At 46.0% G+C, this 20,695-nt stretch overlaps 1 protein-coding gene across 1 annotated transcript in view; it reads right to left on the minus strand.

Annotated features, from left to right (window-relative positions):
- Positions 1 to 388: 388 nt before the first annotated feature.
- ESR2 (estrogen receptor 2) overlaps positions 389 to 20,695 on the minus strand; it is a 49,639-nt gene continuing 29,332 nt past the window's right edge. The window contains exons 6-8 of the mRNA XM_082242740.1: positions 18,727 to 18,860; positions 14,675 to 14,855; positions 389 to 958 (exon numbers count right to left, since the gene is read on the minus strand). Coding sequence (XP_082098866.1) covers positions 781 to 958; positions 14,675 to 14,855; positions 18,727 to 18,860 — 493 coding nt within the window. The 3' untranslated portion in view covers positions 389 to 780. The remainder of the gene's footprint in view (positions 959 to 14,674; positions 14,856 to 18,726; positions 18,861 to 20,695) is intronic.

The following is a 20,695-nucleotide window of genomic DNA, read 5'->3' on the forward strand; positions in this document are numbered from 1 at the left end:
TCCCTGGTTATCTCTCACCTTGACTATTGCAACTCCTCCTCATTGGCTTACCTTTACATAGGGTATGTCCTGTCAGCCATCATGAATGCTGCTGCCAGACTCATCCAGCTCACCAAGTCGAAGGAGTCCTAAAGATGTCTCAGTAGTTGTCCAACCCAGCATCTAATATGGTCATCTGAGAAGTTTGTAGTTCACTTTTTGAAAGGGTTTCAGAACTTAATTTTTTACGCCATTGTATTTTTCAGTTAAACAAATGGCAAGAAATATCAGTTAAGGTTCTAAGCAGTGCATATCAACAATTGTCTCAGACACAGTTAGGAAAATCTCCAGGATAATTTTCATGTTTAATCTGTAGTCAATAATTATCTTTACAGACATGGGTAAATAAGGTTGCCACCTGTTTTATTGGCAGGGCTTGTTGCCATCATTATTAACAGGACAGACATAGTAATAAAACAAACAAAAAACACCAAGGACAGTGTACCCCCACAAAAATGGCAAGTCCATGTACAAGTCGCGGCTCCACCATTATAAATATGTACAAATCAAGTGCATGCAAATTGAAACTCACCTGAGAATCCGATATAAAATTATATTCTTGCAGTAACTATACAAAGTACATTCCTATCTTAATTGGAATTTTGTCCATTTGTAATACAGAACAAAAACTGTTTTCAGCACAAACAAGAAAGTTTCATTATCGCCTTGTAAAAAGTCAAGTAAATGTTTGTAGGTTTTGTTCAGTCATCGGTTTTCACATTAGTTACAGAGCTTGGCTAGTCACTGAGGTGGCTGGGAGCTTGGGTCCCTACCGTCTGCTTTGGCACAGTAGCTGGCAGCTGCCATCGGCTTTCTATGGTCTCGGAGTGTATGCGCATTCAGCATCTCTAGCAGCAAGTCATAGACAGGCACCACGTTCTTACACTTCATGCTAAGCAGATGCTCCATCCCTTTGTTACTGAAAACAACAAGGGACAAGTTTTAGGTGTGTTGCATACAGAAATTTTAGTAACATATTGAAAATGTGTATTTTTCCTCTTTGGAGGAGATCATAAGATTTGTTACAATGTTCTTAAACCTGCAAAAGCTTCAAGAAACCTCCCTGCTGTCAGAATTCAATAGAACAGCCGGGAAGATCGCCACACCAACATCGCTTGTGTTTGTACTGTAATCTGTCAGGTTTTTTTTTTTTTTACACTGAGGAACTGTCAAGCCTGTTTTCTCCTCCTATCAGCATGTTAGCATTAGGACTGCGGCACAACTGACCATTTCCATGTACTGCTTCTCCCGTTACAAGTTTGAGCTCTGCACTACAAGGACTGCAGATGGCTGATTCCAAATCAAACTTAAATCAAGGAGGGAAAAAATGTTCTGGTGACGACTCTCAGAGCTAGGAATACCCTCTCACTTCCTGTTTTGTTCCCAAACTAGAAGTCAGGGGGGAAAAAAAGTAACCTTATGGGGAATCTAAAGGCCCATACACAAGATAATCGGAAGTAAAATTTCGTCTGACGAACAAATTGCCAGTTTTTGGACCGTTAGTATGGTGCTTTCGACAGCCGATTCCAAATTTTTGTACGACAAAAACTGAATGTACAGGCTATAACATTTTTATTGTACGTGAACACAAACGTCAATTTTCGTTTAATTAGTAAATTTGTCATCGTAAGAGCAAGACTAGGCATGCTCAGAAAGGAAAGAACACATACAAAACAATTCAACACATGACATCACTTCTGAAGTTGAATTCTGTCGTACGAGAATTTTCGTATAAAAGTAACCTCTTCACTTTCCATATGAGACCAGCATGCAACATAAAACGGACCTAAATTCATCCGATAATCTGATGTGTGTAGGTGTACACACAATCAGATTATCGGACACATTTTTGTCCTGTCCTGTAGGCTTTATGTCCTAATCTCCTAAATGGAATACAGATGGCAAAAAAAAAAAAACAGGTTTTAACCATGTTCTAATTGATAGATCTTAAAAAATTGGCACATGCAACCCCTTAGGATTCAGTCACATAATTTGTGCAGAGCTCTGCTGATCAATGCATGCTCAACACAAGGACACAGAGAAAACAATTGTTCTCTATGTGCCCTACAAGTGTGTTGGGTGTGTGTGTTTCAACGTGCTGCTGTGCACATAGGTTAATAAAGGGGGTTTTTTTAAAACATAAAATGAAGGCCGTTTTAGAACCCAAAAGCAAAAATGTATTATATTGTGGTGGCTGCATTCGTTTTCTTTTTGAGGCTTTTTTTTTTTTTCCTTTTTACCTGGTACTCCAGCCAGTAACTTATGTTTCAACTTTTTTTTTTTAACAGCCCTAGCGGTCCAGCAAAAATGGTTTGAGGCAATCCCGAGACAACTGGGGTGCTTACACTTGTCAGCCTTTAATTATTTATTCAAAACCTTTATTGAAAATAGGGTTGCCACCTCATCCATTTAAACCAGGACACACATTAATTACACAGGTTCTGTGGCTGATTAAGGTGGTAATTCAAAGCGGAGTATCGGCCTCGAGGGTCAAATTTAGATAAAAATACCCCCGGGACAGTCAGGGCTAGTACATTCCACAATAGATAGCCTCTGAACTGTCCCGGATTGCACTTAACTTTTAGAAGAAATACTTACCTTGAAAATTTCTTCTCCAGCGCTGCCATCTCAGGTGTGGGCAGCTGAAGCCAGCGCGTCCTCTCCGTGTCCTCTTCCATGACGTCAGAGTCCCACAATGCACTGCACCGGCCCCGCTCGTCACTTCCGGTGCAGGCGCGGCATCCCTGCACAGCTTCTGGGCATGTACGAGCGGGGAAGGTGCAGGCGCATTGATTCCTGGGAGCGATGACGTTCAGCTCCCAGGAGTCATCGCAAGCCGAAAGAGACGGCGCGGGCCACGGCCGCAGAGGGAGGAAGTGGAAGGAAGGTGAGTATATTTTCTTCAATTACAAGGTAAGTGACCCAAAAAAAAAAAAATTGGGAGCATCCATTTCTTTTTCAGGTTGCAGGTTGTATATTAGCCTCAGAACCTGTGTAATTATTATGTGTCCTGGATTAAAGGGATGAGGTGGCAACCCTAACTGCAAAAGATGAAAAACGGAATTTTTGTAAAATCTTACCTGTAAAATTCCTTTCTCTGAGTCCTCCGACAGTCGCCGCCTCTTCATATTCATCACAATGGGGGTATTAGACTTTGCTCCGAAGGAGTAGCTAGGCAACAGAATATGTTAACATTAAAGCTTTTAACATATCCCACCCTCAAGGGGTGGTCCCCTCAGTCAATACCCTCCTACTTCCTGCAACCATATCTCAGTTTCAGTGGAATAGCAGTAGAGTATATAACCAAAACCCCAAAAGAGGGGCGGGGGCGGCGACTGTCGGAGGACTCAGAGAAAGGAATTTTACAGGTAAGATTTTACAAAAATTCCGTTTTCTCTTACGTCCTCCGACAGTCGCCGCCTCTTCATATTCGTCACAATGGGGACATCCCAAAGCAGTGCAAACATGAGGGGTGGGAAACGCATCCGCGCCGTAAGGCAACGCAGACTCCGCATCAAGGAAAGGAACCTCACCAAAGGAAGGAAACCAGCTGGGCAACAGGAAAAAAACTTGCTCAACAGGAGCAACAACCCAGGAAAAAACAAAGAACCAGGGGATAAAAACTTATCCCAACAGCCAGAGGTCCCAACAAGGGACCCTAGGGAACTGCCGCACTAAGAACCTTGCGGCCAAAGGAAGCATCCGCCGATGCCTGAACATCCACCTTGTAGAATTTCGTGAAAGTGTGCACGGTCGACCAGGTCGCCGCCTTACACACCTGGGCTACAGAAGCCCCATGACGACAGGCCCAAGACGTACTCAGAGATCTAGTAGAGTGCGCCTTCACAGGCACAGGGGGAACCTTCCCCTGCAAAGCATAGGCCTGTTCAATGGTCTGCCTGATCCATTTGGCGATGGTAGAGGCTGACGCCGCCATGCCCTTCCGAGGACCCTCTGGAAGAACAAACAAGGAATCCGTCTTTCGAAAAGACTCAGTCGATTTAAGGTAAACCCTTATCGCCCGAACAACATCCAAAGAATGTAGTCTCACCTCTTTCGGATGTTTAGGCTTCGCGCACAGCGAAGGCAAGACAATATCCTCATTGAGATGGAATTCCGAAACTCGCTTCGGAAGAAAAGAAGGATTAGGTCGCAAGACCACCTTATCCAAGTGAATAACCAGATACGGAGACTTGCAGGACAAAGCCGCCAGCTCCGACACTCTGCGAGCCGAAGTGATCGCAACCAAAAAGGCGACCTTTTTGGACAACATAGACAACGAGATCTCCCTGATCTGTTCAAAAGGAGCACGTTGTAACACAGATAGAACGAGATTCAAGTCCCAAGGGGGCAGAGGATCCCTCCTAGGAGGAACCAGATGCCACACTCCCTGAACAAAAGTGCCAACCAAGGAGTTGGAAGCCACGGGACGTTGAAAAAGAACGGCCAGCGCAGACACCTGACCCTTTATCGTAGCCAGCGCCAAACGCTGATCGACACCCGTTTGAAGGAAGGACAACACTCGGGAAACCGAGTACGTGCGGGGTGAAAACCCCCTGGACTCACACCAGGCAAAATAGGCCTTCCAAGTACGGCAGTAAACCTTCCCCGAGGAAGACTTCCTCGCGTTGATCAAGGTATGAACGACCTCAGGGGAGAGACCCCTCTCCTTCAGGACCTCGGTCTCAACAGCCAGGCCGTCAAAGCCAGCGACTGTAAAGCAGGATGGTATATCGGCCCTTGAGACAGGAGATCGTCTCGAAGAGGCAGACGCCACGGGGCGTCGACCGCCAGATTCACGAGGTCTGCGTACCAGGACCGGCGTGACCAATCCGGCGCCACAAGAATCACCGTGCTGCATTCCGAGTGTAACCTGCGAAGGAACATGGACAGCAACTGAATCGGTGGAAACGCGTACATCAGCTTGTACTGATGCCACAGGGCCACTAACGCGTCCGACGCGTCTGCCCGAGGGTCGCGCGTCCTTGCCACAAACCTTCTCACCTTGTTGTTGAGACGAGACGCGAACAGGTCCACATCTGGAAGACCCCACTTCGCGCACAACATCTGGAAGACAGCCGGGTGGAGAGACCATTCCCCCTGATCCAGGGTCTGGCGACTCAGATAGTCCGCCTGCCAGTTCTCCACCCCCGGAATGTGAACCGCCGTTATCGCCGGGACATGAGTCTCGGCCCAGGACAGAATGTCGGCCACTTCTCGAGCCGCTCGGGCACTCCTGGTGCCCCCTTGGTGGTTGATGTAGGCCACCGCCGTGGCATTGTCCGTCTGCACCCGAACCGGGCAGCCCTGCAGCCGGTCCGTCCAACGATGAAGACAGAGATTTCTCGCACGCAATTCCAGAATGTTGATCGGAAGGGAGGACCCCCCCTCCGACCAAGTTCCCTGGCCGGACAGAACGCCCAGAACACCACCCCAGCCCGACAGGCTGGCATCCGTGGTGATCACCGTCCACGAGATAGGACGAAAAGACTTGCCCCCCGACACCATCGGGGACTGGAGCCACCACAGAAGGTCCCTTCTGGTGCGATGGCCCAACGAGATTTGAAGATCCAGAGATTGAGGTCGCCCGTCCCACCTGGACAGGATCTCCGCTTGGAGACCCCGCGTGTGAAACTGGGCGAAGGGAATCGCCTCAAAGGCCGAGACCATCAATCCCAGACATCTCATGCACGTCCGCAGAGACGAGTGCGGAAAGTCCCTGAGGGACCTGACTTCCTCCTGAAGAGTTCTGAGTTTGTCTTCCGGCAGGAAGACCTTCGCCTGAACCGAGTCCAGGATCATTCCCAGGTAGGGAAGACGAACCGACGGACTCAGTGTCGACTTTGGAAAATTGATCGTCCAACCAAACTCCTGCAGAGTTTGCATCGTGACAGACAGGTCCTTCTCCAGACCCTGGCTGGTCGCAGACCGAACCAGAATGTCGTCCAGATACCCCAGGACAGAGATGCCCTGGGCTCTCAATAATGCCAGAACCGGTGCAAGCACCTTGGTGAAAACCCGCGGAGCCGAGGCGAGACCAAAAGGGAACGCCACGAACTGGTAGTGATCCTCCGCAATGGCGAATCGAAGGTACCTCTGGTGACCCTCGAAAATGGGGATGTGAAGATACGCATCCTTCAAATCGATGGAGGCCATGAATTCCCCTGGAACCAGGGCAGCCACCACCGACCGCAGGGATTCCATGCGGAACTTGCGAACCCGCACAGAGCGGTTTAGAGCCTTCAAGTCCAGAATTGGACGAACCTTGCCCTGCTTCCTGGGCACGGTGAACAGATTGGAATAAAACCCCCGAAATCTGTCCCGATGAGGCACCGGGACCACCACTCCCTGAGCCCTCAGGTCTCGCACCGCCAGGTGCAGGTCCCGTAAACGCTCTGGAGACGGTTGAAGATTTGAGGGAAAAAATCTGCTCTCCGGCCGAGAGAGAAACTCGATCTTGTAACCAGATCGAACGATCTCCTGAACCCACCTGTCCCGCACGCGGGCCAACCAGGGTTGAAGAAAACCGAGCAAGCGTCCCCCCACCCCAAAACTGGGTGAGGGCGCCCCTTCAGGCCGCACTGTTATGGACAGCGGGTCCGGACTGACCGGACTTCTGTTTACCAGACCAGGGCTTCTTTTGAGAGCCTTGTCCCTTGAACGGTTTGCCCTTGTAGTGCGACCGAAAGGCACGAAAGGACCCCTGAGGGGGCCGAAAATTAGCATGCTTCTTCCCAGAAGCCCCCTTAGCCTTGGGGAAATGGGGCAAGAGAGTGCTCTTACCTCCGGTGATCCCCTTAATCGACACATCCAAAGGACTCCCCAAAAAGGCGAGACCCATCATAAGGCAGATTGGCTAAGGTCTTACGTGAAGATTGGTCCACCGACCAACACTTCAACCAAACCAGGCGGCGAGACAACACCGCCACGCTGTGTACACGTGCAGCCAACGGGACTAAGTCCAAGTCCGCATCACACAGATACATGACACCCTGGTGGATTTGATCCACCATATCCAGGGTCGCCGGCGAGGCCGAATCGGCCACTAGGACGCGCCTAAGCATCTGCGTCCAACTTGCGACAGCCTGGGCTGCCATGAGAGAGGCAAACAGAGCTTTAAGCATAGAACCCGTAACAGAATAAGTATGACGGGCAAGAGACTCCATTCTTCTATCCGTGGCATCACGGAACACCGGGGAATCCTCTGCAGGAATCGCAGTGGATTTGTTCAAAACCGCAATTGCGTGATCCACCGGGGGTGGTACACACCACCGTTCATCAGTGGAAGGCGAAAAAGGATAACGCAGCTTGAACCTACTTGGCACAGCAAAAGGTTTGCGTAAATTGCGCCATTGTTCCTTAACAGCGCGCTGAAAATCATCATTGCAGGGAAAAACCTGCGGCGTCCTGCGTTTTCTCTGCGTCCCATAAGCCGCCAAGGCAGCAGGGGGACACACTTCATCCTGCAAACGCAGCGTTTGTTTTATGGAAGCAATCAATTCATCCATGATTGCAAGCTCTTCAGGCGAGCCAGGGGGAGAATTATCAACCCCCTCAACTTCAGCCTCCACCTCGGACCCCACTAGATCTAGGGAGGAGCGGGACCCCGATAAGGAGGCCCCCGCCATAACAACCCCATCACCTTCACCCTCAGAATCAGAGGAAAGAGCAATTCTGGGTCTTTTAGTAGATTGAGCAGCCACCAGCATCTGCACCTGAGCAGCAAGGCCAGCCACAATAGTGGCTAAATCCCCCCCTGGGGGGGAAACAGCGGTCCCCTGGCTTTCCACCAAGGCGGTAGGAAATTTGCCCTCCTGAGAATCCATTGCCCCTGTAATGCCAGACAATAAAGGGTTAACTGCCCCTTTAAGCAAGCGCGGCAAGCGCAGCCCACCGCACCACACTCAAGCACAATGAGACCCCCACAGGGAATATGCAAACTGAACACAGGCAATGGATAGCAAGAACAGAAGGATAAAACCTGAGGAGACCCTCGCCGCTGCTGCTGCCTCGATCGGTGTACCCAGGAGAAGAGGAAGTGATGAGACCAGGGCGCTCTATTAAAGCCTATGGGAGGCTACAAGAAAATGGCCGCCATGCATGTAGAACATGCGGCCGGAGCGAGTGCAGGCAAAATGGCGCCGTTTGGCGCCGAAACCGCCGCTCCTACAGTACAGTAATGCACATAACACCATCCATATAAAAAAACATGGCAGATCGCCGCAGCGATCGCTGTATTGTGCCCAAACATGCCACAAAAACATGCCCCACAGCACACAGCTTCTCACACTGAACAAGGCTGACACAGACAGTGTCACACAGCTCCCCCCCCCCCTTGCAGCCCGCAGCATGCAGCAGAGTGATAGGGAGACAAACAGTGTGAACAGAGGCAGGTTACACAGTCCCAGACTGACACCCCCCCAGACAGACAGGTCCCCACATAGATACACTTACCTCTCAATGGTGTGGAGGACCCGCACAGGCGAACAAGCCGCTGCACATGAGGCAGGGAGAGTCGCATACAAGACGCACAAAATGGGGGTTAAGAAACCGCACAGCGTCCAGTGAGGTAGCCACCTCACCAATCATCCCTGCACCGAACAGGGATGGGTCGTTCACTGTGCCAGGAGCGTTACCTGGCTGAACGATCGATGGCAGGCTGGGAAGCCACTGACCCACGACCTGCGACCAGGGGGATCAGCCCGAGACCCAGCCCGCATGATCCTCTTCGTCAGAAGAACTAACAAATGCTGACAAAAAGAACAGCTAAGTAAAAGGTAGAGAAAAAACTCAAACAAAAATCAAAAAAGAAGAAAGAGGCTGGGGCACAAAGCCCCAGCACAGAGAGAACCAGCTACTCCTGACAAGCTAGACATTGAAACTGAGATATGGTTGCAGGAAGTAGGAGGGTATTGACTGAGGGGACCACCCCTTGAGGGTGGGATATGTTAAAAGCTTTAATGTTAACATATTCTGTTGCCTAGCTACTCCTTCGGAGCAAAGTCTAATACCCCCATTGTGACGAATATGAAGAGGCGGCGACTGTCGGAGGACGTAAGAGAAAAAATAATTACTCTAACCCAGTGGTTCTCAACTAGGGTTCCTCCAGAGGTTGCTAGGGGTTCCTTGAGCAATTTCTGCCTCTCAGATAAGTTCCCACTGACACCATTCATCGTTTTAGCTATCTGGAAGAAGGTAATTCTTCCCAATGTCCACAAGTGTAAGGAGCATTCATCCCACTGACCATCACACTAATGTATTATGAGTTGTAGATTTAGGCCCCTTTCACACCCCCCTGTCAGTTTTTTAAGGCGGACCTGATCGGATCCTCCATGCATCCCTATGGGGCAGCAGATGTCAGCGGAGACATCTCCGCTGCCATCCACATCCGATCCTGTCCATGAAATCCGGACGGATGGAAACCCTATTTTCCATCTGTCCAGCAGATCGGATCAGATGAGAGAGGACAGGCGGTCCGTTCTCATCCGATTCTCCCATAGAGAGCAGCCACGGCTCTGACACCTCCCTCTCCGCACACAGTGCAGAGAGGGAGCTGTCATCCGCCTGCTTAGCGGGGATCGGCGGTTCGATCCCCCTCTGAGCAGCATGGAGTCCGCCTGCGGAGGCGGACCGTGTGAAAGAGCCCATAGTCATTTTTAGCAGGGGTTACCGGAGACCTGAAAATTATTTCAAGGGTTTCTCTGTGTTGAAAAGGTTGAGAAAGGCTGCTCTAACCACCCAAGTATTAGTTGGGGTTCAGCTTTAATTTGTTATTCAAATCCATCTAATTCTGCTGGTCCATCTAACACTACCCTCTCCAAAAATTAACATTGCTGCTGTCCAAAGGGGTCTCTGTTGCTCCTCCATCCAGAATGCAGACACCTTAAGACAAAAAGTGTGTTACTGGCTGGATCATCAGGTGAAAACAAAGAAAAAAAAAACCTGGTGAATGGGGCCATTAGCAATTACATGCAGGAGACCCAGCAGGGGTTCCGGGCGATTAGCTGCAGACAGAAGCCTCAGTGAAAATAATAAGAGGCTGACAGCTCCCGCAGCTAATCGCGCCCACTTGGTGCAAACTGTCTGCCAAGGGTCATAGGGGTGAGAGGGCTGCATGTGGGCCATATTACTAGTTAGACCTGCCAGGTCCGCCTTCTACAAAAGCCACTTATGTCAACTGTGTTGCCCAGAGCAGTCAAATTCTATCTTTTATAGCAAGTCAGAAAATTAACTGCCCAACCTCAGACAATTTTTTTTTTTTTGTAAAGCGGGGAAGGGTTATGAGGTATTACTGCTGTCTATGTCTTCCTATCCCAGAGATCCCATTTAAAAAATTGAGTCACAGAAGCATAACACTCTAAGAGCTCAGTTATTCTAGCCTTGCTATCTGAGGAGCGATCCATGGTGGAGCACTTTTCAGAGGGAGTCTGACAAAAAGCCTTTATCCTGCTTGTTTTAACCCTTAAAAACCTGTGCCACTGCGCTGGGGCAGCTGCAGCTTGGCCCCATTCTTTTGGATGGGTCATGTTCAGCAGGCGGTACTGAAAGCAACGGGGGGGGGGGAATCATTTTCAACTGTGTAGCACCCTACAGGTAGGTGCTAGGCAAATGTATAGAGGGCCTTGTCTGCCTAACAGCAGGGCTGTGGTTCTGGGATCCAGTTATCAGCTAGCTGTAAAGGGGGTACCTAGGTTGAGGACCCTGAAGTTGCAGAGGGGGTACATAGTCAGTGGACCCTGAAGAGTTCAAGGTCAAAGGGGGCACCTGCAGTTGGGCCCTGAATTGTACAGCGTGTATGAGTAGAAGTTACAGCTTTACAGAGTTCTACAATATACTACCTCAAGCCAGTGCAAGGCGGAGGGAAGTATACAGTATCACAATGTCAGAAGTCTTACAGTTCACAGTCCTGGATCTTCTGGACTTTAAGTCGAGGATTTAGCACTTATCAAGTTACAGTGTGTTCGCAGTGTTGGAGAGCGTTGACTGGCGCCGGCTGGCGTCAAGGAAGCGTCAAGGGGCATTTTTTCAGAAAGAAAGTCCCAAGTGTAATTAGTTAAAGCCTAAAGGAGTATCCCACTCATTCCCTTTTCCCATCCCCTTTATCTATAATAAAAACCACAAACAAAGATGCCGGAGCTGTCCATGTCTCTACATCCAGGGCCGCAGCTCACATGGGCTGGAAAGGTAACCAGTAACGATGGCAGACCCATATCAGGCCACCTGCTACACATGTGCACACCTTCATTTGCTGGCTTTGCAGCTTTTGACAGTGGTAAAAATGCAGCTCATATTTTTACCCCCATCAAGCTCTATCAGATTTATTTGCAGTGTCCTCTTTGACATCTGTTCCTCTCAATTTCTTTTACCCTTTTTTTTTTTTTTGTACCCCTGTGACACCCACAAATCTCCTCGATGGAGCCACAGACAGCAATAAAAACATGAAAGAAGTGTATCCCTATCCAAAACTAAGAGCTAGAGGTTGACATTTGGAAGACAACATACAAAGAACTTGTCAGAACTCAGCCCTTATCATACATTTAGCATTTCAATTTTTTTTTTTTTTAATTAGGCCTCTTTCACACTTGTGCGACTTGGGACTGCAAAGTTGCATGACAAGTCGTACTCCTTGATTTCCAATGAGTACCGTTCATATCTGTGCGACTTCAAGCCGCAACGACTTCAAAGTAGTCCCTGCACTACTTTGGTCCAGCTTTGAGGTCCAGAGACCTCAAGATTACACAGGCATTGTGTCCAGTCAAAATTGTGGCAAAATCGTGCGACTTTTAGGTCGCACAAGTGTGAAAGAGGCCTTAATCAAAACCTTAGGCTTGCCATACAGGATACAATTTCCTTGTTCAATTTTACCTTGAATTTACCAAAACCAAATAATAGGAGGGCAAACCTAAACACTTTTATCTTGAATTCAATCAGGCAGGCCCTTGCACTGCATAGTTGAAGGTAAATTGATTAAGAATAATATATAATGTATAGCCAGCTTTAGAATACATGGCAACAAATAACTAAACTACAAGTACTGCTGGGGAGAAGATAAGTCATGTAGATCTATTTCTTACCTTAGCCTGGCACTGAGCAGTGACTCACAGGTGAGTGTGATGAAATGACAGAGGAGCTCAGACATTATCAGGTGTTTTTTATTATATGTGCCTGCCTCTGTCTGAATCATTAACCTCTTCCTGACATCCATAAGGATGGTATGGTATTCAAAATGTTCAATATTCCTGTGTAGCCAGATGCCTGGCTAAAGGGCTATACACACTATAAGATTTTCTGAAGACTTTTTCCTTTAGATTTACCAAAACCATATAATATGAGGTCAAACCTAAACACTTTCAATTTGTATGCAATCTGGCAGGCCCTTGTACTACATAGAAAAGGTAAATCTGAAGGAAATCTAACCACAAAAGTTGGATAGTGTGTATCCAGCTTTAGGCTGGGTACACACTATACAACTTTTGTTGATACATTTCCTTTAGATTTACCTTAAACTATGTAGTGCAAGGGCCTACTTGACTGTATACAAACTTAAAAGTGTTGAGGTTTGACCTCCTATTATATGGTTTTGGTAAATCTAAAGGAAAAAATCTAAACAAATTTTATAGTGTGTATCCAGCTTAACTAACAGGAGCAATTTAGGACACTGTATTGCAGAGGCTCTATGCGCTTCCACCAGACTTTTATGCCAACTCAGTTAACATTATCAAGCTTCCAGTCAGGAGAGCGAGCATGAGGTACTTGAGGCAGGCTGCACTAAACTGTGGGAGCTGTAGTTCAGAAGAAGGACCCTGCTATGAAAGTTATTGGAGTGATGTACTACAATTCCTAAGGAGGGACAGTTAGGAGGAGGAGAGAGGAACAGTATTTTCCTGGGCTATGGACTGAAGGATTTCTGATGGCTGTGAGGAGACTGGAAGGTGAGCACCGCTGTTCCGGTGTGCACACTTGCCAGCTACAACCTGCAGCCTGAGACAGAAAACCAGAGCACTAATAGCCTGTGCATTTTAATTGAGATTTGCAGTATCGCTGGGACGGGTGAGTGTCTGCTGCTGTGAATGACTTTTACCGCTACTAGCAGAGACGAATGATAGAGGAACTGACCCTCTACCTAGTAGCTTCTAATCACTGCATACAGAGCTTAAAGGGACAATATTCATGTGCACCACCCTTAAGACTGGGCCCCACCAGAGTTTAGGAGCTTAGGAGCTGTCTACCATCCAACTGTTAACAGACAGAGTGCATTCTGAAGAGGTTATTGATTGCAGAGAAGTTACTATGGGATTAAAAATCATTGCTGACAGTTATTGCTGGGTTAACTAACCTCTAGTGGTACAGTGTTTTAGACTATGCTGCTATAGCCTAGTACCTATGTTTAGCTTACTGATAACTGATCCTTCTACCTGCTCATTTATGTGTGTGTTGACATTTGCTGTGACAATATACATACTTTACTTATAGTAAACCAGTCTGGTGCTTATTTCTTGATACTATAACATAGTTGTGTGCAGGATATTTATGTGTGCTCCCATAAGCATTTGCAGCAATTCTTTGCTTAATAAGGAGTGTCAAAGGGGATTTGGTTGCTCACAGAGATGAGGCAGAAAACCAGAGAGTGAGAGGAACCAAGTGGTTCCTGCAGGGGTAGCGTTTCACCTAATCTGACTGCTGGACAAAAGTAAGCCATGATCTCCTGCAATTGAGGTGACTGCCAGCATATGGGTAACATCTTTCAGTAGCAAAGGTTTATTGTCCATCCAATGCTGGCCACACTCATAGGGCAATTTTCTAAATGTTTCAACCTAATTTAAAATGCAATTTTTTTTTTACTGTATTGCCAATCTTTTTTTTTTTTTTTTTTTTAAATATATGAAAAAATAGCTCAAAATCAGGTATTGTAGTGATTTTCAATGACAGTTGACAGAAAGTGTTTCTTTCTTTACACCAAGCTTAACAAAGGACTTCGACTATTACTAGTTTATTAATGTTTAGGGCAGTGCAGTGGTTTAGTGGTTGTACTTATGCCTTGAAGCACTGGTATCCCTTGTTCGAATCTTGGCTTGGACACTATCTGCATGGGAGTGTCCTGTGCTTGCATCGGTGTTTCCCCACACTCCAAAGAAATGCAAGTAGGTTAATTGGCTTCGGTCTAAATTGGTCCTAGTATTTATGTACCGTGGATTAACCTCTATTCAACCACAGTGGCAATATATTGATAGAAATTCGACCAGTCCTTGCTGAACTGGCCGAATTTCTATCCATGTATGTGGCTAGCTTAATTGATTGAAATGCCTACTCAAGGTAAGGTAACAGGTACACTTAAATTACCACACACTAATATATTACCTTTTATTCCCTTCCGTGCTAGGAGTAGATTCTTTCACATGGGGTCAGAAAGAAGGCCCTTATCCTTTTGTATGCTCCAGTCATACTGTCTTGCAGCTTACATGGGGCTGTTTTGACTTGGCTTCAGCCAGCAAATTAGGGGCTGGCTGGTTGGTGGGTATCATTCATCTCTCCCAAAGTAATCCCATAAAAAATACCTCTCCCTATTAATTCACCCATTCTTGTGTGTGTTTGAAAGGGCTCAAATTGAAGGTTTGTATGAACTGTGTGATTGTACCTGGCATGCCGCACATGGGAAAGCAGCATCAGTAAGTTGGCCAAGCGGGAGGACTGCTGCCGGAAGGGAATTCCACTCTTGGCTATGACCCAGACCAGTCCATCAGTGACTGTGTTTAAGAGGTGGTGCAGTTTCCTGCTGCTGTCCGATTCCTCCTCAGAACTTGATAGTGGGAACATGTCTATGAGCGATACAAAGCGAAAAAGGCTTACAGTACTATAAAGAAGTGTAATCTTAATTTTGAATATAATACACATAGGACATCATAACATTAACACTGGGCACCATTAGAGGGTGCAGGTAATTTATACATGCTTATAAAACAGACCTATTTAGATCTTTGCGGGTTTTGGTTTGAAGCTAGGCTGCTTCTTTTCCATATTTGCCAACATGAATGCAATACCAGCTCTCAGGACTTAAAAGCAGCTCAGAGGCAACTCAGAAGCATCTCATACACATCTAAAATGCAAGTTGAATGCTCCTGAAAGCATCCTGCATTTATTTATGTATAGAAGCCCTCACATGTATGGAAACCCTAAATCTATTTTTTAGTATGGTTTGGCATCTTGCCTCACCATATACAGTTTTAGTAAGCAGATTATTGTTTGTGAATCTAGTGCAATGTTTCTTACCTGAAGGTCCTGCCAGGAACAGCAGCACTTTCTGCTACAGGGTGACAACATTAAGCCTCTGCCTTGCACTTAGTAGCAGCATGGTCAGCCAGCTGTTAATGACAGGTAAGAAACTAGGAAACTTTGCCCCAGATTCACAAAAAGTTGCTTAGTTCCTTCCTCCCTGCCTACCTTAGGTGGATTTTAACACTGGGAGGCCATGTGGTGAACATATGATCACTGCGATTGAGTCACATATAGGCAGGTTGCCTACTGTTTTCATGTTAGCCAGATTAGTGTAGCTGCCCAGGTTAAGAGGAATTGGGGTAATTCTGCTTTTCTTTTCTGCTCACATTCATGGGCTTTTAGGGTCTAACCTCCTGTCCTGTGACATATATAAAGGCAGAGGTTCAGGTCTCAAGAGTGCGCGGGTCAGCGGGCTAAAGAATGGGAACCTTACAGGACATGCTGAGATTTGTAGTTCATCAACGGAGCACCAGCCTTTGGAATTCCCCTCAAGTCATGAACTTCACTCATCGAGTCGTGCCAGCTATGGACTTTACCCACAATGACTTTACCTATGCAGGTACCCTGAGGCAGCCACTATTAGCATTAGATAGAGAAAGGACATTATGCCATATTGTGTTTATCACGCTGAACTTGTAATAAAAGCTGTTAACTGCAAAAAGCCTGGTCTGAAGTTACTCAAGTGGTGCACATGGGGTCCTGGCGCACACACAAGTGTCTGAGTCTACTACAGCACGCCAAAGGTTCTAGTAACATCACAGCAACAAAAGGTTAATTGCAACCAGTCATTGACATGGTACATAGTAAGGTTCTCCAGTAACGAGGGGGTTCGGTGTTACAGCTCCCTCACTTGCTGTCTGTCTCTGTCAGTCCCTAGGAGCGGATTAGCATTAAGAAAAGATACGATCTGATCACAGGGTATGGAGGAACAAAAGTTAAGTGAGCACATATGAGATCCGAGCTATGTGCTCAGCGGGACCCCATTCTGTTACCAGGAGTGAGGCACGCTGACTGGTGGAGTGGGCATAGGCTCTGCGTGTTCCTCCTAATGCAACACAAGCACCTATTTAAGTATTTAAAATACAAGAGGCTATCCTTGGAAGAACTCTATATAACATTACACAGAAGCAGCTCATCTCTGAGGTAGAGGACTGCCTTAATGTTTGACTTTTACATGACTGCAGCCCTTGTTTGATCCCTGCACTGATGAGAATGCTTTCGGGCAAGGTGTAATCCCTCTGTTATAACAAATGGCCCTTCTTGCTTTCTGGCGTAGCCCAGAAGAACCCACCCTGGTGTAGTCCTTCTATGTAACCCACACTTGGCACCCAACAAGTTAATGGGAAACTCATGGAGAAGATCTCATCTTTCTATCACAGCATGCACCCTACCCTTACACACTTAGAGAGCCCCTTGGGGAGCCCATCTTGCTAGCTGTATTTATCTAGGTGAAAGCTCAGCTTTAAAGCCCACCACCATGCAGTCACATATATGTGTTGGTTAGGTGTTAAGGTGTTAAAGACTAACACAGGTATCTGCAGACATCATAAGGTGTTGGCAGTACATTATTGTTGCTTTAAAAGTTTTTAGGCGAGGTCAGTTTTATTTTAGCTAAGCTAAAGGATAAATTCACCTTTTGGAGCATGTTACATGTTCCACCCGTATTTCCATCAGATGCAGCCTCTCCCCCTCCCCAGTGACAGCAAGCAGGCTCCTTCTCTGGGCGCCCGCTGTCACTGTTTGAAAATAACACGGCTGTGCGGGGCTTGTAGTTTTATTAAACTACCATTGTGCTGTTGAGCGCTTTGGTAGTTTGTTCTCTCTTTCTGTCAGTGTGTATCTGCATGTCTGTACGAGGTATGAGCAGACAGATACACAGACAAGTCTTCAGTAGTCCTGCATGGTACTCGCGATCTGCTGATCGTGGGTGCAATGCTTTACAGGCTCATAATAGAAAAAATAATAAATGCAAATTTTTTTTACCTGCAAAAAGATGTGCATTTAATATGTTTTTTTAAAAATGTGAGCTTATCCTTTAAGGGGCATGTAGCCAGGTGCTGCTACAACAATATAGAGAAGGAGACATTGCTCTTTATTTGCCTCTCTCCCTCTACTGTCATAAAATTTGGTTATGCTGCATACTCCACTGACCAGCAGGGGGAGAACTAAAGCCAAGCAAGCCCATAGACTTCTATGCAGAGCACTGAGAATGCTAGTTGTAGTTTGAGATAGCAGCCATATAATCGCTACACTATAATGGTTACACTACAGATCCCAATATGCACTGTGCAGTAGGAGGTGTGGAGAGAGGATTTTTATTAAATGCCCAGGAAAGTTCTTCCTCTTGGCGCAGAGGAGAGAAGGAGAGCAGAGCACCTCTATCTGAGTATTCACCTGCCAGTGGGGATGCGAGCCTGAGACTGAGAGTGAGGACACCCGGAGGTAGCACCGCCCACATCAGAGATCCTACACCGCTGCTGCAGAGAGGCTGAAGCATCCACTCACCCTCTGCTTCCCACAGCTGATCACCAGAGGTTTTCAGGAAAAGACTGAGGGGGCCCCCTTCTAAAATGAGCGTTCACAGCAGCACCCTGGTAACTTGTGAGAGAGAAATCCACCGTTTATTTACACTGCTAGCAGAGACTGAGCCACTGAGAGCAACAAACCAAGTGTACCCAATCCATACTGCACTCATACTGCACTCTATACTGCATTTATTCCAGGCTAGACTGCACCTTTACTGCATTATACTGAACCTTTACTACATCTGCACCACATTTACCTTGCACTGGCGCCAAGATTATACTGTACTTATACTGCATGCAGGTTAACTTGGACTGTTGTTAAGTGCAAAGATGTTCTGAAAGAGTCCTAACAATAGCAGGCAGAAGAACATCTCAAAAGGGCTTTTCCTTTTGTAATATTTGTTCTGCAAGCCCTCTTTGTTCCCCTGCCCCTACCGCTACCATCCTCTTTTTTTTTTGGCAGTGCATACCTAGTTTTTCTAGGGCTAGCACTGCCACCATAAAAGTGCACCGGCAGTATAGTTCCAGCACTCAAGATATTAAACTTTACTACTGCTCACTGCTGCACTTAAGGTGGCCTTGCTACTGTTTATGGTGTTCTAGACACCAAATGTCATCCTATGCTTAGTCCTTATTGTTAACCATGCTGTATGCTAAATTGTGTTATTACCATTGTTAATCAATCTCATGACTGCCGAGTTTCTAACCATATTGGGTGACAATATATTAAGTTTGCCTTTACTACCTGGATTGGTGCCTGATTTCTTTGATATAGCACTACTATTGGGTACTAAGTATTACTTTCAGTGATTTCCTGTGATCCTATCCAATGTTTCTTATAGGGGTAGCGCTACAGACAAAATCTACAGTATGGTACACCCTTACTCACTAGAATTCAGCAGGATCATGACCTTTAGACAAAGGTACTCTCTGTGTTGCAGTTTTAGCTCTCGAAATCTGGAAGTTGTAGCCAGTAGCATGTCAAAAATTTCCAAAATTCCTTCCACGCATTTGCCTTCATCCCTGTAAATAGAAAAATCAGTCTTTACCCACTGCTTCATCACTGTGGCATGAGTAAATCCTACTGACCTCTCTCTAACTTTAATTACTGCAGGGTAAGCAACAAGGTAAGCGGGAAGTATTGAGGGTGGACACAACCGGGCCAGCAGCATTTTTAGAAGGAGGTCAGCAATGGCAGACACCATATTGTTCTCAGGACAGGTGTAATTTAGTATTTTTAATTTAGATAGCACCAACATCACCACTTTACAGAGTGCTTTACATAAATCACTGAACAGTCCTTGCCCCAAAGCAGCCTACAATATACAGAAAATATGTTTATATTTCTAACCCTTTCTGAAAAGGTTTTATTCTTTTTTTTTTTTTTCCTTTGCTATAAAGTGGTAGTAAGGGCTAATTTTGACTTTCCCTCCAGCCTCCTTCTACCTATTCTGCATACCCTGTAAAAAACAGTTTGTGTACACATCTTATTTTTATTCTAGTCCAGCCTGGTCGGGTGATTCAGCAGCTCTGACATCCCTGTGTAAGGGAGCGATTGAAAGCGACTGTGAATTCCTGGTGCCGTGACGTCACCTATAAACCCCCAGGGCCCAACTGTTGTCTACGCTCCTCCTCTCCCCTGCAGCAGCTGCTCTCTAATACTGGGACGACAGAGCTACAAGATAATGTGACTAGACTGGACTGGATTAAAAAAGGTAAGTACACTGATCTTTTATATATAGGATATGCAGGTTAGATGGGAAGGAGAGTTTTTAAGAAAGAAGAAGAGTTATATGTTTCTTCCACTTTATTAATGACTGACCTGGAACAGGCATACAGATTAGAAAAAAGCAAAGTGAAGTCAGAATTCCTGTTCTGCACACTTATTTCAGATCACTGTATTGAACTCACTTGTTGAGAATGACAGCCAGGCAACTAACATTTCCAGAAGGGGAAGTCCACAGTAGCAGCCTTCATATTTCTCTCAGTACAGGTTTTCTTTAAATGTCTATACCATAGTGATACAAACAAACACACACCTTAGGGCCAGTTTGAAAACATCAGCATGTTTGGCACTGATAGGAGGAAACCTGAAGCCCTTAATCTGAGTTATATGTAATAAACACACACACACAGCTACTGTACATAGTGGGTCAGTAGGTGGGCAGCAAAAATGTAATTCCGGAAGTCTAATCCAGGTAATGTCATCTCTTTGTGCTACCTTTACCTCCAATCACATTCACATGTGCAGGTTTCAATACACTTTAAATAGATTGTTTGGGCTAAGGTCGCCCAAATGATCTAATTCTATTATTAAAAATTAAGCTGCTGTGTGCACTGTAATATACTGTAGTAGCATTAGATACATAGAGTAATGGCCTGTACACACAATCTAAAAATCGGATAAAAAATACTGCTTTCGCGTGGATCGTATGATAATCCAATCGTTAGAACAGAGCTTTCAAGAGCCGATCACGACAGTTCATTCTGATATTATCCAATGGGACAAGCATGAAAATTTTTCTCGTACAATATCAGATCATGCGGTTTTCATTTAATCAGTACAGTTGTTGTTCGAAAATACAATACAAATACACTACAACATATTACATCATTTCTGATATTTTATTATGTCGTATGAGAATTTTCGTAACTTTAATAAGCTCTTTATTTTCAATATGCAACTAGTATGCAAAGAAAAAGGGACGATTTATCATCCGATTTTCGTATTGTGTGTGCGGGACATAAGTGGCGCTGTGTTCTGGCAGCATTACAGGCAACTTCCTGTTTGATGCCGGTGTAACGTTAGAAGACCATACATTGTGAAAATTATATACCATCGTCACTTCCTGTCACAG

The sequence above is a fragment of the Pelophylax lessonae genome, assembly GCF_965119305.1.
Source record: "Pelophylax lessonae genome assembly, chromosome: 13".
NCBI classification, from domain to species: domain Eukaryota; kingdom Metazoa; phylum Chordata; class Amphibia; order Anura; family Ranidae; genus Pelophylax; species Pelophylax lessonae.